At 39.5% G+C, this 16,464-nt stretch overlaps 3 protein-coding genes and 2 long non-coding RNA genes across 9 annotated transcripts; 2 read left to right on the forward strand and 3 right to left on the reverse strand.

Annotated features, from left to right (window-relative positions):
• Positions 1-1,630: 1,630 nt before the first annotated feature.
• On the forward strand, positions 1,631-2,631 carry LOC118434004. The gene is made up of 2 exons (XM_035846609.1): positions 1,631-1,924; positions 2,005-2,631. Exons 1-2 carry the CDS (start codon positions 1,653-1,655, stop codon positions 2,444-2,446), a joined length of 714 nt encoding a protein of 237 aa, XP_035702502.1. The 5' UTR covers positions 1,631-1,652; the 3' UTR covers positions 2,447-2,631.
• A 742-nt stretch (positions 2,632-3,373) lies between these two features.
• Positions 3,374-4,689, forward strand: LOC118434176. Of its 3 annotated transcripts, none has more exons than XR_004833818.1 (4): positions 3,374-3,523; positions 3,603-3,830; positions 3,889-4,052; positions 4,128-4,689. XR_004833818.1 is itself a non-coding variant. In XM_035847037.1 (4 exons), exons 1-3 carry the CDS (start codon positions 3,424-3,426, stop codon positions 3,904-3,906), a joined length of 357 nt encoding a protein of 118 aa, XP_035702930.1. In that variant the 5' UTR covers positions 3,374-3,423; the 3' UTR covers positions 3,907-4,052; positions 4,128-4,689. The 3 variants fall into 3 exon arrangements, 2 of the variants coding, with proteins under 2 accessions (XP_035702930.1, XP_035702929.1); XM_035847037.1 differs by having other exon boundaries at positions 3,592-3,830; XM_035847036.1 differs by having other exon boundaries at positions 3,592-3,830; positions 3,907-4,052.
• A 2,060-nt stretch (positions 4,690-6,749) lies between these two features.
• On the reverse strand, positions 6,750-9,685 carry LOC110842336. 2 transcript variants are annotated; one of them, XR_004833702.1, is made up of 6 exons: positions 9,145-9,684; positions 8,751-9,066; positions 8,021-8,658; positions 7,306-7,933; positions 7,009-7,211; positions 6,750-6,924 (listed from the first exon to the last, which is right to left on the reverse strand). It is a non-coding gene; the product is annotated as an uncharacterized LOC110842336 (long non-coding RNA). The 2 variants fall into 2 exon arrangements; XR_004833701.1 differs by having other exon boundaries at positions 7,306-8,658; positions 9,145-9,685.
• Positions 9,686-9,786: 101 nt separating this feature from the next.
• LOC118433973 lies at positions 9,787-11,561 on the reverse strand. Of its 2 annotated transcripts, XR_004833704.1 has the most exons (5): positions 11,360-11,561; positions 10,991-11,293; positions 10,733-10,928; positions 10,097-10,607; positions 9,787-10,008 (listed from the first exon to the last, which is right to left on the reverse strand). It is a non-coding gene; the product is annotated as an uncharacterized LOC118433973 (long non-coding RNA). The 2 variants fall into 2 exon arrangements; XR_004833703.1 differs by having other exon boundaries at positions 9,789-10,008; positions 10,991-11,553.
• Positions 11,562-12,309: 748 nt separating this feature from the next.
• Positions 12,310-16,394, reverse strand: LOC110863088 (intraflagellar transport protein 88 homolog). Its single transcript, XM_022112325.2, has 12 exons — positions 15,908-16,394; positions 15,611-15,819; positions 15,325-15,520; positions 15,039-15,256; positions 14,741-14,960; positions 14,432-14,671; positions 14,211-14,342; positions 13,663-14,109; positions 13,374-13,577; positions 12,972-13,300; positions 12,785-12,873; positions 12,310-12,698 (listed from the first exon to the last, which is right to left on the reverse strand). Exons 1-12 carry the CDS (start codon positions 16,142-16,144, stop codon positions 12,559-12,561), a joined length of 2,661 nt encoding a protein of 886 aa, XP_021968017.2. The 5' UTR covers positions 16,145-16,394; the 3' UTR covers positions 12,310-12,558.
• Between the last annotated feature and the right edge of the window lie 70 nt (positions 16,395-16,464).

A 16,464-nucleotide genomic window follows, 5' to 3' on the forward strand; every position in this document is an offset into this window, starting at 1 on the left:
TGTGGGGCAACTTGACACTATATTAAGGGGCACCCCCTTGATCAGGATAATATAAACAATGATTAATCTTAATCACCAATACACATATGCATTTTGATGCCTAATGTTTCATTTATGCAAATACATAATTAGCTGTATTTGACAACACTGCATTAAAAAATTTACAATTACGTACTAACGTCAAACGTACAGCACTGATCGATCTACACAATTTTTTTTACTATCAGTCAACCTCATTCAGATCATATACTTACTTAATTTGTGAAAATAATGATTATTAAATTGAACTCCAAATAAACACTTGACAATTCACATTATAAGTATTGATATGGGCATCACGACCATTCTGAATGATGGCTGAAAAATCAGCTAGCTAAGCTTGCTCCAGAGATTACTACATCTCCGTTAAACTAGAATTTTGAAAGACAAAATAAACTATATATGTCCAGCTAATTAAAAATAGTATTCACTAAAAAATCGGCGAAATCGTGATGATGCCACCAACCCAAAAGAAGGCTTTACTTACACTGAAGTATATTTAATATGAAGTTGAAAAATTTTACTCATGAAGGAAATATGTACAATTAATTGTCCATTTCCATTACGCAGTCATTGCAGATAATGCGTAGCAATCCCAAAAGGAAAAGGATAATAAACCTCAAAACGATTAATTTAAGTATGAACAGGATCAATAAAGCAATAAAAAAGAACTTAATCGTCCACAGGTTTAATAATTTAGATTTGTCATGTTCACTATTTTCGACTTGTTTATCAAAACCTACTCCAAGCAACTTTGCGGGGCCTTTTAAGATGGCATTAATACCATCTTGGTAGTTAATGGCAACACATTTGGGTGGAAAAGACCCCCACTGGCCAACTACTTGGCCGATCATGCCCATCTCCGAACTCATCCTTACTTTTGTCCCGAAGATGAAGTGTGCAAAATTTCAAGTCGATAGCTTGTGTTTAAAGAGAGTTATCGTGCGCACAGACGGACGCACAGACGGACGGACAGACAGACATCTTGGTAAATGTATAAGGCCATCTTAAACTGTACCTATTTTCGAGTCAGTATAAATTTGAAAGTCGTTTAAACTAGATGGCTGCTCAATCAACGTAACGATGGCCCCAAAATTTCTACGTCAGTATTTAATCCCTTCTTCGTACATTCAAATTTTAAATCTAACCTTGACCTTGTCCTCAATCACATACACTTTCCCAGTGGTCAGTGTCAACTACAAAGTTTCCTCTTTTTCTAAAAATCTAGTTCACACCTTTCTGTACTACGCATTCATTTGTTGTGACATATTTCGAACATGCATATACTTCCAATGGTTTTACTTAAATGCAATAAATCCTAATCTGCGAGATTCACCAATTCCGAGTTACATGCCAATGATGCTTCTCTACCCACTGATTACAGTAAATTTAATTGCTTTCTTTAAAGTGATATTCGGCCTGAGGCAGATTGAGACGAAATCATTACTGCGAGGCGTTCTAGCTATGGAGAAATTGCTGGTTAAAGATCGTTAGTGAGCTTATTTATTATTTATTATTTTTCTTACAGCACAATAATGGAATTTCTAACTTTATGAATATTTGTATCCAAAGGTTTTCATAAATATGTCAAGTCATCAAATATCATTTTGTTAATGGTAATTATCCCTTTGGTGATTTCGCTACCAACATTGGCTGCAATAATTGTCATGTGGTCCCCTTGTACTCCCCCAGTTATCACTATGGCACTTACCAGCTGCAAATCTTGGTCCGATGATGGGGACGTATCCTGGGTGGAGAAGGGTGTCTTATCTGTTGTCGAATTCTATGCCTGGGCTGGATCATCTGGTGCTGTCATATTCCTCATCTGGGGCTGCGTATTGTACCCCGTGATAATTGTGGAAGCGTGGGTCAATCGTCTTTCCAGGTAAATAAATACGCAAATTTTGTGCCAAGATTTTATTAAATACGTACTTACTTCTAATTTACCGTAATTTGGAGCACTAGAAAAATGAGATTCAGAGCATCCATTTTTATCCAGTATCGACTATGCCAGTACATGTCGGGATTGTGGAATTTTGTTCTGAGGACACCATGCATGCCGATTTGTGTTGCTGGAACCATATTTTGTCAAGTGATCTCATTATATATCGTCATCGGATCGAACAATCTGCCAATCATGATCATCATGGGTGCCGGGGTTTTGGGGGTGGACATGTTTATCTTGATTCATGTCGTGTTTCGAATTTTCTCCATCCCGTACTTGGTTTCTACGGAGTTTCTGAAGAGCAAATTTATTAATTCGAGAAGTAAGTGGCTAAAGAGGTTTTTTAATTCATGTGCGCCCTTGAAGGTTTCGGGGGGCAATGGGATTTTCTTTGATAGGATGACGTCATTGGAAATTTGGAAAGTTTGTGTCGACCAATTGGTCACGTTATTGTTGATGTAAATGAGAATTTTTGATTTATTCTTTCTATAACTAATTTTCCTAGTGCTTGGTTATAAAATTTCAATTTTGAGTAATCAAGTTTAAATTAGAGAAGAAAGAATATTAACTATAAATATTTCAAGTACAATATTTGTAACTTCAAAATGGGTATCAGCATGGGAAATAAAATTGGATCAATAAAATAATGAAGATTTTATCAAGGTGCACATAATCCATTTTCGCGACAAATTCTTGTTGAAAGTTGGCTATGTTATGCATAATGCATGCTAAATGTCTGGTTTATTGGCCGTTTACATGTCCAACATGAATACTACCTACCATAAGAGGGATGAAAGAGCCAAATAAAAACTGAGGTAGTACATAAAGCACCTTCAATAATGTTGAATGTAGCACACGAATCATCATTTAGATAAATACATTATATGAGTAAATGCATACATGTAAATATGTACGTACTGCATATACATACTTTTAAGATGGTTGAGCTACGGATTATATATAGATAAATAATATATTTATGCGCACATATCAGTATATGTATGATACATATTATACAAGTTGTTTAACCTCTGTTAAATATTCGACATTATTAGTATTCACTATTTGGTGTGATGTTTATATTCATTTTAAACCGCTCATAAATTTTCAGCATACTAATCAACGATACGAAAAATGAATTTAAACTAGTCGTACTAATCCTAATACCAAAGCACTTTTGCAGTGAGATGACCTTAAAGACAACAACCTCTCTTCATGAACTATTTATTTAATGAACAATTTTGAATTCTGACAAATTTATCGTATTCATGCTACGTCTTAACGCTTTAAATTAGCACAATTAGTAAATACTAATAAATTTGTTATGGAACCAACAATGCGAAGCGACCAAGCATACATAATCTGCAAATCAGTTAACGTTAGCAGCTCAGCGTAAAACAAGGTTTACACGGATTTCAAAAAGTATATTACCAAACAAAATGATTATCTACGAATTGGTGACAGACCACAAATTCACCAAGGTTGCCGAGTTTTTGCAAGAACATTTCTTCAAATATGCACCTCTCGGGCTGGCTCTAGGTGAGATGCAAAGTAAAACAAACATGAGACTTTTTAATTCTAACTATGAGAATACACATAATAATTAGGATTGACCCAGTCCCAGGTTCAGAGATGGTTTGCCCCCTTCATTCAAGCGATCTTGAACTATTCCGATCCCGTCTCTTACGTAGCCATGGATGAGGCTGGGAACATAATCGGCGTACTCGTGGGTGTCGTCGAGGATCCAGATAAGCCATATCCACTACCAACGATGAGAGAATACCTCGACGCGACCAAAGAGCCAGTCATGCTGCAAATCGTGACTTTACTCGAACTTTGCAAGAAGGTGGCAAAGCATATAATAATTTTATTCTCAAATTATTCTCAAAAATCCCAATTTACAGGTTTGGACATCCGGGTAGAACTTGGTCAACCAGCAACTGCAAAAGTTTACACGGGACTTTTCCTCTCGGTGGCTGATGGATGGAAGGGCTACGGAGTTGCGACAAAACTTTTCTCAATGGGGATTGAGAAAGCGAAGGAAATTTCAGGATGCACTATTGCTATTGTGAGTAGCGTTTTATTTCACTGGGATGAAAAATTCATAAGATCTGCTATGTAGTGCACGTATTTTTATCTATAGAACGAGTGCACATCGGAGATCACGTGTAAAATGTCCTTAAAAGAGGAGCACAAGATGGTGAGGGAGCTCGAGTATGCAAAATATACGGATCCGCAAACCGGGGTGCATATTTTTGAGGGGAAAGAAGCTGGATTGGGATACAATACACATGCAAGACTTATGGCAAAACTTTTGTAAATTCGAGTATTACTAACACCACTATACTGAGGTTGATGACGACGATTTGTAGTTTTGTACCTAGTCGTTTGTATGGTTTTGTAATATAAATATAAATATAATTCATCTTTGGATATAAATAATTATTAGCATCTAGAGCCAGACTATGCTACCAAAGGGATAAATGTTGGCAAATGGCAGAGGCATCATCAACTTTCTCCGTTCCGTATGAAAAATAGACCTCATACTGACGTTGCATGAAAACATGTAACAAATATATGTACGCACATACATGAAATCAATTCTTGCAATCTATTCTGTTCATTATGCATGATGAATTTCTCTGCAATTCATATAATTGTAAGCTGTACATAAACCAATAAAATTATATTTTGGAGTTGGGCAAGCTCGGGGTTCTAAATATTGTGGTCATGCCTCTTGGTTGGTCTCCTACTAAAGTAATCACTCTAAATAAAATCACCGGGTAATCTCGAAGCAAGTATTACGCAATAGGGAACGTTGTTGATGATGCTTTTGAAAAATGCTACATTGAACTACTTTTTTGCCATATATTGTAAATTGTGTAATTGTCAACAGAAATCAACCAATTAACAAGCATTCGTCGTCAAATTAGCTTTGTATTTAAAGTGTTGTAGACTGCATCGTATCATTAATATCGTATCGTATCCTCAAAGGAGCTACTCTCAACCGTGTCAAATTTTTCAAATATTTACAAGTTATATTAAAGCCCTGTAAATTAAATTAAATGGCATATGACGGCGGCATTTATAAAACCACCCCCACCCCCACCCAAATCCACCCCCACCCCAACCTAAATCCACCCCCACCCCCATCAAATCCACCCCCACCCCCACCCCCATACACCCCCACAATTTTTATGGGGCAACGTGAGATACCTTGGGGCAAAGTGAGATTCTATTTCATATTGGGGTATCGTTCGTAATTAGCGAGCGAAGCGAGCAGGTTAGGTTAGATCAACTAGGTACGCGGAAAGCCTGGAAGGCTGAGCTAGCAAACCTAGCTAGCTAGGCTAGATAGAACCTAGGTAGAAATTCTAGCTAGCTAACCTAGGCAGCTCTGCTAGCTAGCAAGGCTACCTAGGTTAGCTAGCTAGAAGTGCTACCTAGGTTCTATCTAGCCTAGCTACCTAGGTTCTAGCTACCCTAGCTACCTAGGTTCTAGCTAGCCTAACTAGCTAGGATTGCTAGCTCAGGCTTCCAGGCTTTCCGCGTACCTAGTTGATCTAACCTAACCTGCTCGCTTCGCTCGCTAATTACGAACGATACCCCAATATGAAATAGAATCTCACTTTGCCCCAAGGTATCTCACGTTGCCCCATAAAAATTGTGGGGCTGGATGGGGGTGGGGGTGGATTTGGGTGGGGGTGGGGGTGGTTTTATAAATGCCGTATGACGGCACTAATCTTAAACTGCGAACCTGAGATGGAAAAAATTTCTGTACCAAAATATTAAGTCATGCATATATATGAACTCGTATACATTGCCTAAATGCAATTGCGATGGATGGAACGGTTGGAGGAGGATGAAAAGCGAGTATATTTTACTGAGGATGAGCAAAATCAAAACCATGTAAAGTGCTGCTTAGCAACTAAAGGCAGAGTTTTCCTCTCACTCAAAATCCTTTTTGCGCAAAAGGCAGCAAGGATAACGAAATTGACAAAACGGGTGCCGTCCGTCTCATTTCGCACTCGACTAAATCTTGTTATCACCAAAACATTTTGCATGCTTTTGTAATCTGTACTGTACGTTGCAATTTGTCTTGTCCAAATAATTTATGAATTGCTAAATACACAAGGGGGGACATGCTACGTATCTGTTCAGTTATCTGTCAATACACGATTTAATGCAAAGAATAATGCGCCTTATGCACTTCATGGAACGGGTCCCCATGTCCAAACCTTCATGGTCATATATTGAATTTTAGCTCAAGCAAGCTAGAGATCTTGTTAAAGGGCTATTAATGGATGATAATGTGGGACAAGAATATCTAGTAGTAGATCAATTATCGGGATAACTAGGGTTGTTTCATAGGTGTAAATGTATGTATATGTAAATACGTACACTCTTCAACTGGAATCGTTACTGACCGGAGTACATATATGACTCTACCGGCATCGGTAATACCGAACATTAAGGCGTAGTGATGCGGTGGTAATAAACTAAGAATCAAACTATAACCAATCAGGGAATTATTACCAAATCAATATCAATATGGAGTACATATCTGGTACTACCACTAGTACTACCATGGAGTACATATCTATGTAGTTCGTACAGTACTACCGGATGCTTTACAGCGTATGCATTTAATTTTGTGAAGGCATGTATTTATATAGTATGCAAATATTTGGAACACATACAAACTTTATACAAATTTATCAAAGCTAACAAATGTGACAGTTCGTTTTGTTACCACAAAGTTACATATCTGGCATATAATAATTTACATATCGAACATTTATTTCAGTTTTTATTTTAGATTTACATAAGTAATGCTTAACAGTCTTCGTTTGTTGTGTTTAGTTTTTTCTCAAAAACGTTCATATTTAACTCCACTTGCTTCCATGAAATCTCTCGTCCAATAAGTTCTTGTTTTTTTTCTACAATATGAGAAAAATCCGTGTAAGGTTTTAATTCCATTTATTCAGTACTGTGTTGGAGATTTGCATTAATAAATATCTCACCCAGGGTCTTTTGACCGTTTGAACGTTGGTTGCTGTTCGATTTTGGAATTTATCTCAAAAACGGGATATCTTTGATATACGCTCTGCTTTCTGAGTTCTCATACTACTTTCACTATCGTTCATTATGTCCCACATGAATTTAACCTCAGCATTGCCTGTTGTCACTTTTCGGATGATTTTATCCTCGTTATTCTTGAGTTGCACTGGAATATGAAAAATTATAAATTACCGTGAACAAATTACATGGTTCTTTCCCTGTTTGTTTAATAAATTATTAATAATTAATTATATATGTACCTTCAGTAGTTCCATTTTCAACCCTTTCTTCAATTTTGTCCAGCTCAAAGAGTATTTGAAACATGAAAATAGTCGCCCAAACCCCGCATTGGACGAGGACATTTTCCCAAGACAATGAGTCCGGTTTGACATAGTAGATGCACAAGTTGAAAATGATCATCAAACAAATAAACCATTTTCCACATGTTTTCAGTCGGTGGATTATGCTATTGTAGTAGCTTTCAATTTTATAGTCTACGTGTTTAGTAGGATTGGATTTAGGAAAAGGCAAGGCTCGCTTTGACGGACGCAAGTGCATATCGCTAAGTTCACCAATATGCATGGCCAAAAGTGTAATTTATATTTTATGAATTAAATTTATGCGTAGGAAAGTATCTTAAATAGGAATTGGAACCTGACAAATATAAAATACAGTCACCGGCTGGGCTATGATGTAATGACGGGAAGGGTCAGTGTAGACTTAAGGGTAGGGTATACTTATTTACTTTAGGAGTGAAAGGATTATTGTTGTGGATATGTATGTATGAGTGAAAGTAGAGGTAGATATGCACGTAGATACACATACATCATGTATAAATGAAGTTATACAATTTTCCGTTTTGCACCTTTAAGGTTGGTTCCTCCCCCTCTGAATAAAAATGCATGAACAAGGAGAACACATACTCATACAATAGAGTAGATACATACATAAATATATATTTATAAGAATACATACCCAAAATACATGCCACCAATAGATAATTCTTCTTAGGGTCCGTCCATAAATTATGTAACGCAAGAGGGGGGGGGGAGGGGAGCCTAAGGCTCCAATGATATCGTGCGTATGTGAAATATGTTAAAAGGGGGTCTAGAAAATCGCGATTTTTGTATTGCATAATGTAGGAATGAGAAATAACGGTATAGTGCAAAAATTTGGTGACCCCGGTCTCCATCGAAGGAAACATTTCCCGGTATAGCCCCAGACGTACTCCTTTGTACTACGCGACCACCATATCAATGCACCCGTCAAATCTCACTCATACTTTTCTTCCCCACAATAATTACTGTACGTACGGTCCCTTAAATATAATATTCGACCATAATATTTAGTTTGAATGTTAAGGCCAAAATGTTTGAAGTGTGCACTTAATTCGCAGGACTATTTTTTTACAATTCACAGGACTATTTTTTAAAGTAATATAATCCAAATAAACATCCAATTGTGTATGCCAACTGGTAATAAGGCAATACTCAAAATGTCGTATGTTGTATGTACATATTTTATCTCGAGTTCGGTTTCATGTCTTGTGTACATTTTCAAAGCGAGTTTATGCATTTGATGGATACAATACTTCATCCAGTTGAACTTCTTTGCTACAAATTAAGTAATACGTATTTAGTTTTTGTTACATCAATGCATCCTTTTAAGTTTATATACTGCTTAAAAAATATGGCAATTGTCTCACACAGAGTCAATCATCTCAATCATGTGGTCGTCCAGAGATTTTTTAACAAATCTCAAAATTCTGGAGAGGTCTTCCTCATTTCCATAAAATGGCGAAGAATGTGATAACGCAGAATTTATTTTCCTTTCACCTTCCAAAATGTTTTCTTCGTCTTTAGCTTCCTCCAGTTTGTCATCCACTTCATCGTCAACTTCCTCCCAGTTTAGACGAAGCTGAGCAGTGCATTTTATAATTTTGCGAAAAGATGTTGCATCGTTATCATTCAGGGGAAGGCGAAAAGTATTAGTAAATTTCCAGAATGTATATGCAGTGTCGCCTTAAATATGAGTTAAGTAACGAGTTACATATTTTTAATTCAATTATCTACGTTGGGTCAATATTTTAACTTATTTACCTTCGAAATTTCTTCCTTCAACCCACTCCTCAATCTTGATCAATTCAGAGAGCAATTGCACGACAAAAATTGTCCCCCAGATCGCACACTGGACGAGGACAGAGACTCCAGCGTTCTCCCAAGACAACGAGGTCGGTTTGAAGTAGTAGATGCACATGTTGTACGTGACAATGCCGCTAAGAAACCATTTGCCACAAGTTAACAAGTGAAGACGAATATTGGTACAAAAGTTTAAAGGCTCTTCCTCAGCGTCTTTCTTGTTTGGCGTGTTGGTGTCGAGACAATTTTTTGGTGACGACTGGTGGAGATTCATTGTGTTTTCGTTGGGCCAGTTAAATGCAATCAGCAGGACTGTTAATCTAGTTGATTAGGAGTCCAATAAAAATTGGAATGAAAAAACTCGGGCAGCTGTGGCTTTGATGTTGAGGTAGGGATTCGATAGGGTAGGTTTTTGTCGAATGTGTGATATGGAAGGTAGTGAAATGAACGAGGGTGAAAGTGGAGATGCCCGGTTATTTCACCCCTTCGGTACAAATATTCCTTCACTGTATGCGTGCATATTGGAAATGTGCATGTATCATGATGTTGTAAGGGTATATTATGTACTGAAATATCACAGTATACAATCATGAGTAACTCTATTAGATCCGGGACACATCTTTTCATTGTTATACGGGCTTTCCCAATTTATTTCAAAACTGACATTTTCGGCTGGGACTACTCTTCAAACATTTCCACAACCAATGTAGATACAATTTGGCACCTTGTGTTTTATCATCATTTATGTATGTGTGTATGTACTTATTATTGTCTTAACTGCAAACATTCTCTTAACTGCAAGTGGTTGATATCCCCATCGAGTTGCTACAAAAGAACAACGTCTGTTACAACTGTGCATACATTACACGTCTTTCCATTCAATTAGTCAAAGCTACAATTAATAATTAATTACCAAATTTAATCCTGAACGGATCCGTATGAGAATAGATGTCAAAACAGCCGACAAAATTGAACCCCACATTTTTAGGGTCGATCCAAGACAACGGAAACACCATGATGATATCATTTGCATCAGCAACTTCCAAATAGCCCGTTTCTTGAATGAAGCTGGGTGGCTTTTTGAAAACCCAGAGATCTGCGAGACTTTGTGAGCAGCCTTGAAATGCGAAATGAAGTCGACACTTAATCCCAGTCTCCGGTCGACAACGGAACGGGACATAAGCGTACCCGTGTGGATAAAAGCCGTGTTTTTTTGCAGATCCGAAATCGAAAAATTCGTCCTGATTGAATTTGAAGAGATGTCCCGAAGTACCCGGTTCGTACGTTGGAGCGATGTACTTATCTTGATATAAGAAGGAAAACATGTCGTAAATCCCAGCATAGCCACAGGCACAGACTCCATTATACACACCGATGGAGCAGATGCGATAGTCGAATTCAGAACCTCCGGTAGCATTAATTGGCTATTATGGGCAGATTGTAAAATGTAATTTTAAGTATAGTCGCACAGAAAAATAAAGCATTTCGCATATGTAAATACATACATAGCAATGTATAACTAACTATACCTAACTATACCTAACTATACCTTTCCTTGTAGTTGTTGATGTCAGTATCTATCCCTGTCTTGGTATTGGAAACGATGTGGCTCACATATCATATACCGCAGACGTAAAAGATTGAACAGAACAGAACAGAATGTCCAGAAGGAACTTTTGAAATCAAATTTTTTGTCCTGGGAACCCCGTAGTGTTCAAATTGTCTTAAATTCATTTCAGAATAGACTGGAATCAAAGAAAATTTTCAGGCACATGATTTTTTTTGTTCATATATTTTCATATCTCACATTTTGGCACTATTTGATCCGCACTGCCATGATAAATGAATGCTCCTAAATTGCTCCTCATATTTTTATACGGATCGTCAATCCATCCTTTGTGGGCAAGATAGTCCGTCCATGTCGTCATGGCTGAGAAATTTCCAAAATTCCAAAATTTTTCCAACGCCACCAAAGCAATGGGGAAGGGGGCGCCTGCAAATATTCCGGCCCCTTTTATGAACGACGAGTGGATAAAGGCGAGCATCATGGAGAATGCACCACCGGCAGAAATACCGGAAATGGTTATGTAGGGATCCGTATTGTAGTGACCTTAAAAATCGTGTACATTTGAACACAGAATTAAATAAATATGAAGATTTTACTAGTAAATATTACCCAAGCTCTTGTAATTTGATCCTGGTTCGGGTTCGGGATATGCACAGACAATCGGTAGTCGTAATTCATTATAAGTTATGATGAAAACTATTGAAATAATTATTTTGTTCACGAAACAATGTAGTTGCATTTTAATTTTTTATGTAAACAAATTTTGAACTTTATTTTAATTTTAAGTGTATATCGTTTACACGTACATATATGTAAATATGTACTTGCGTGTACGGCGCTGGTCGTTTAGCTTTTTCGAAATACATATATGTAAAATGATTTCATGGATATGTGCAAAAATGCAATAAAGTGTACTTGCATCACTCAAGCGTAAAGTAGATATGAATAGGACGATCATGATGATCAAAATGTAATTGTTACAAGATGCTAGACAGATTTTGAGGAAGGTGAGGAAATAAACGAAAACGGAACAAGTTGTAGGAAATGAATTTAATTTGTACAAAGGTTAGGTGAATGCATTCTAATTATTATGCATTATGCATACTTATGTAACTGCATAGGAAAGTACGATACAGCGAGAAATTATAAAAAATGGATCCACTTGATTCGATAAACTTGAAGCAATCATAATGCATTGCATATATGTAAGTGTGAACGTGTGAACGAGAAACAGGTCAAGTCTGGTTTAGGGGGTGAGATGAGGATGCTTTATTGCACGGATTTCTTTCTAAGAGCAGCACTTGATTATTGTTTACAGTGAATTTATTACGAAGTTTGAACATGCCAAACTTGAGATAATGCATTTTATGCATATTTTGTATTTCGTTATGTCACACTTTCTCTTCTATCGGTTGATAAGATAATAGTCATCGATATGAAGTATCGCACGCGTACCCAATAATTTTCTTTAGTTATTATACAATCGTAAATATATTTTTGCATACAGGAGTACCTGCAGTTGGAAAATAAAGTGAGACAAAGCAAAAATGGCGAAAGTGTTATATTGACAATATCATTATTATTTAATTAATTCCGCTATGTACTTGTAGTGGGACTGACAAAATTTAATAAGAATGCGGTGGGTCGCTGATTACATCAATTAATTCGTTTTTTTTTACGATTCGTCCTCAGTCAAAATTGACAAAAGGTTGTGTTATACATGTTAATGTTACTTTATAATTTTTCAAATAATCTACAAACCATTTGTATGCAAGTAATGTTACACTATAAATATCATAAATACTTTTTCAAATGGGGAGAAAGTCTGATCCGACATCGTTGGCAGCGAAGAAAGCGTTGATGTCGTCCATTGCCGCAGTCTTAGGTCGTGCAGGTCCAGCCTGTTGTTGTTGCTGACTACCGGAGGCACGAGCGTCCAGCGCCATGTCTAGATTTCATACACACCCAAAATACAAGTCAACTGAAATGATCACCGATATGTACATATTTATGCACTTGTACGAAGAATCTCACCCAGTTCGTCCATGCGATCTTCCTCGTCGTCAAACGAAAGGATTCCATTAGTCTCGCCCCTCCCACCTCGATAGCCCGAATAACTCTCTCTGACACAAAGATAAGGTTTTTATAGCAATGTATTTACGAGTGAAGATAAACGAAACGAAATGAATGCAAAATGTAGTTATGTATAAGTTAGAAGTACCTCGTTGTTGGATCCGCAGAGGGGTAGCCACCAGCCCCATAGTCGCTGTTCTGATCATCGAACGAGTCCTTGCTGTGGTGCTGCTGAGGTTGAAATGCGCTGGATCGTTGACCTCCACGACTGGAGCCCATTCTGGAGGGTGGTCCAAACCGGGTGGGGGCCGATCTTGAAGAGGAGGATGATGAATTGCTGAGATTTCGTGTCTCCTGCATCCGTTCCAAACGCCCCAACTCCTCCCGATACATTTCCGCCTCCTTCAGCCCCATGTCCGTGGCGAGACGGGCAAGAGAGCTGAGGGCAAACACGTTCTCCGGATTTCCCTTGTACACCTGCTCATCAATTATGCACCTCAAAATTAGCAAAGATATGGATAGAATGTATGTACACATTTGACGGCAATACCTTTTGAAATGTGGCGAGAGCCTGAGAGTAGTTGCCCATACGACGATACGCGTGTCCAATGCAGATGTTCCACTTGGGCTCCTCTGGCTGAAGAAGAGCCGCCTTTTGAAAAAATGTGAGGGCTTTCTCTGGAAGTTGTACTTCCTGCAGGTAGTTGGCCAACCATTCGATCACACTCATGTCAGAAGGGTCGTACTTGTGACACTATTCACATACAGACAGACTATAGAAATGTACATATGTATGTACGTAAATACATCTGAAGGAGAGATGAGTTGGGTTTACATACATCGTAGTAGTGTTGATAAGCCCCTTGTCGATCGCCCTCCATGTCAGAGAGTTCTCCAAGTTTTTTTAGGAGGCCGGGGTCGGTTGGAACAAGGGCGAGGGCTTTGAGGTACCATTCCATGGCGATTTCCACCTCTCCCCTCAGTTCGTGGGTGCGTCCAAGTTGGAAGGTGACGTGTGGGTGGTTTCGGACGAGCGAGTGAACCTTGTGGAAACATTCCAAGGCTTCCTCAAAGAATTTGAGGTGTTGGTTGACGAGTCCCAGATTGTACAGCGCCTCGATGCACCCCGCATCAATCCCGATCGCTTCTGTGAAGCATTTTTTCGCCTCCTCCCAGTCCCCTCGCACAAAGTGACAGTTTCCCAAGTTCACGTAGGCCACAGAGTTGTAGAAATCAGCCTTGGTCGCCATCTCCCCATACTTTTCGGCCTGCTCCAGCTCGCCTTGCTGCAACAGAGTCACAAATTGATGCATAATTTAAATTATTAATTTCCTACCTACGTACATATACGTAAGACTTGAAAAGATACAAATAAATTAGTGCAGACCAGAAAGAACATGAAGGAGAGGTTGGTCGCAGCGGCAGTAGCCACGTTAGTCTCCTTCTTCTCAAAGGATTTCAGGATCTCGGCCGCTTCGCCCAGTTCACGCTGCTTCAGAAAAACGAGAGCCTTGCTGATCTGCAGAGTAGAAAAGTAATAAAATGCATGTGATCAGCGTGCATATAATGATAAATAATATTGCAAAGAGAGCCAAGAAATAAACGAACTTCGAGGGCGTGGGCGAGTGGGGCGTGTTTTGAGGCACGGATTTCCTCAGTGACCCAGTGGTAGCCTTCTGTGAGGGAGGCCTCCACAGCGGGGGCAATGAGTCTGGCGGCGGAGAGGACGCAACGTTCCGCATATAATTTGCGCTCCTTTTCCCACTTTCTCAGCCGGTCGTTCTTGAGGACTTCCATGAGGAGTTGGGTGACCGGGTCGTCTTCGGCAGCAGAGGCGGCGGACGAGTACTTCAAAAAGAAAAAAAGGTGCCATACATAATTAGGACTACTTTTTAACACTTGTGTAAATTAACCCACTTTCTCCTCGTCCTCCTCGTAATCGACAGGTACTTGAAGGAGGTCTTGGAAACTCCGTTTCATCCTCTCTGGCTCCCCCATCATGAAGGTGGCGACGACGAGATGAAGTCCGGTTTTGAACGTCGGTCTCTCCCCCATAATGTACTCGAAGGAGGACGCTGCGTCTGAGGAGTGATCCATTTTCAAAAAGATTATTCCCATGTTGTGCATCAACTTTAGCCTGAAAGTAAATCAGAACTTTTGTTATCAGCACGTATGTACATCATAACCACCGAGATAGGTACATATGCTAATATACTTGAGGTCCTTCTGCGTGTTGCTGAGCTGGTCCATGGCCATTCGGTACATTTTGACTGCCCGGGTGGGGTGGCCCTGCTTGTAGTAAATGTTCCCCATGTTGATCTTCACCTTTGGGCCGTGAGCGAGGAGTTTGTTGTCCGAGATGGCCTTGTACGTTTGCAGCGCCTCGTGGTACATCTCATTCAACTCGAACTGTGACCCCAGATTGAATAGTACCTACAAAGATACATTTATATTAATTATGCTTATCAGTACAAGTTAATGATAAGCACAATGTAACGGACAGAGAAGGTAGTGTCCCAGTCGTGCCCTTCGTTGGAGCCAGCCTCGACCTTGAGCTTCATGAGGACCTTCTCCTTATTTCCAGCGTCCTTGGCCAGCTCGAGAGCTCTTCTGCCATCCCCTCGAGAGGCGGCCAGCACTGACTCTTCGATCAGCCGGTTGATCCGCTCCTCCATTTGCCTCACCTTCTCCTCAACCCTGAGTCGATAACAAAAAACATTCATATAATTTTAAGAGGATGACAATAACTTTACAATACAAATAGCGAATACATTGATGCGGTCTTACGTGTCCTCTATTTTGGGCTCCATGGGTGGTGTGGGCTTCTTGTTGGTGCCACCAGCGTTCATGGGATCAAACGTATTTCGTCCTGCCGCCGTGTAGCCTGCGCCACGAACGGCGGTCATGGGGCGATTAAGTCCACCGTCCGCTCCCGTCATGGGTCGACCTGTACCCCCACGAGTGAATATCCCAGTCTGAAGAGACTCCCTCTTGAACTGCGGAATAGGAAAAAAGTTAATTTGACCAGGATCAATATTATGCAAATTATATTGTGGAGTGTTGTAAATGTGCAATTAATCCTACCCCGGCGGCGGTGCCAAGCCTTGAGGCTAATCCGAAGGGGGTGTTGGGGGTCAGTGCGGTTGGTCGTCGACTGTCCAAGGTGCGAGCGGAGGTTTGGAAACCCTGGTCTAGCTCGAGGTCGTCCGTAGCCAAGGCGGGGGAGAAGTCGTTGTAGCCGGAGTAGAGGTCCTCTCCGTCCCCCATCGCCCCACCCCCACCGTCTCCGAGGTGCATTCGACGTGAATTGGTCCTGTCCATTCTCTCACTATATTGTTCCAAAGGTGTGTATTTGTATGTCTACTCCTATCTAAATATATACACGTCGTTCAAGCTGTGACGAAAAATTTGTGCAATAATGCTGGTTATTTGGTGTTCTAATTTAGTATTAAACTTGTTTATGTATTAAATTATGATAAGAGCCGAGTTTAGAGAGAACGTACACAGCTGTAGTTTATTATTTCTGAAAAAATTCGGAAAATGTTTTGCTCTGCGGATTGACATCGTAATGCATGGCCGGCACCATGACTACGGGTGGACAACAATTCCGACTCAGAATTTCTGATCCTGAGTAAACCAAT

This window comes from Folsomia candida, unplaced genomic scaffold, assembly GCF_002217175.1.
Source record: "Folsomia candida strain VU population unplaced genomic scaffold, ASM221717v1 Fcan01_Sc001, whole genome shotgun sequence".
In the NCBI taxonomy this organism is placed as follows: domain Eukaryota; kingdom Metazoa; phylum Arthropoda; class Collembola; order Entomobryomorpha; family Isotomidae; genus Folsomia; species Folsomia candida.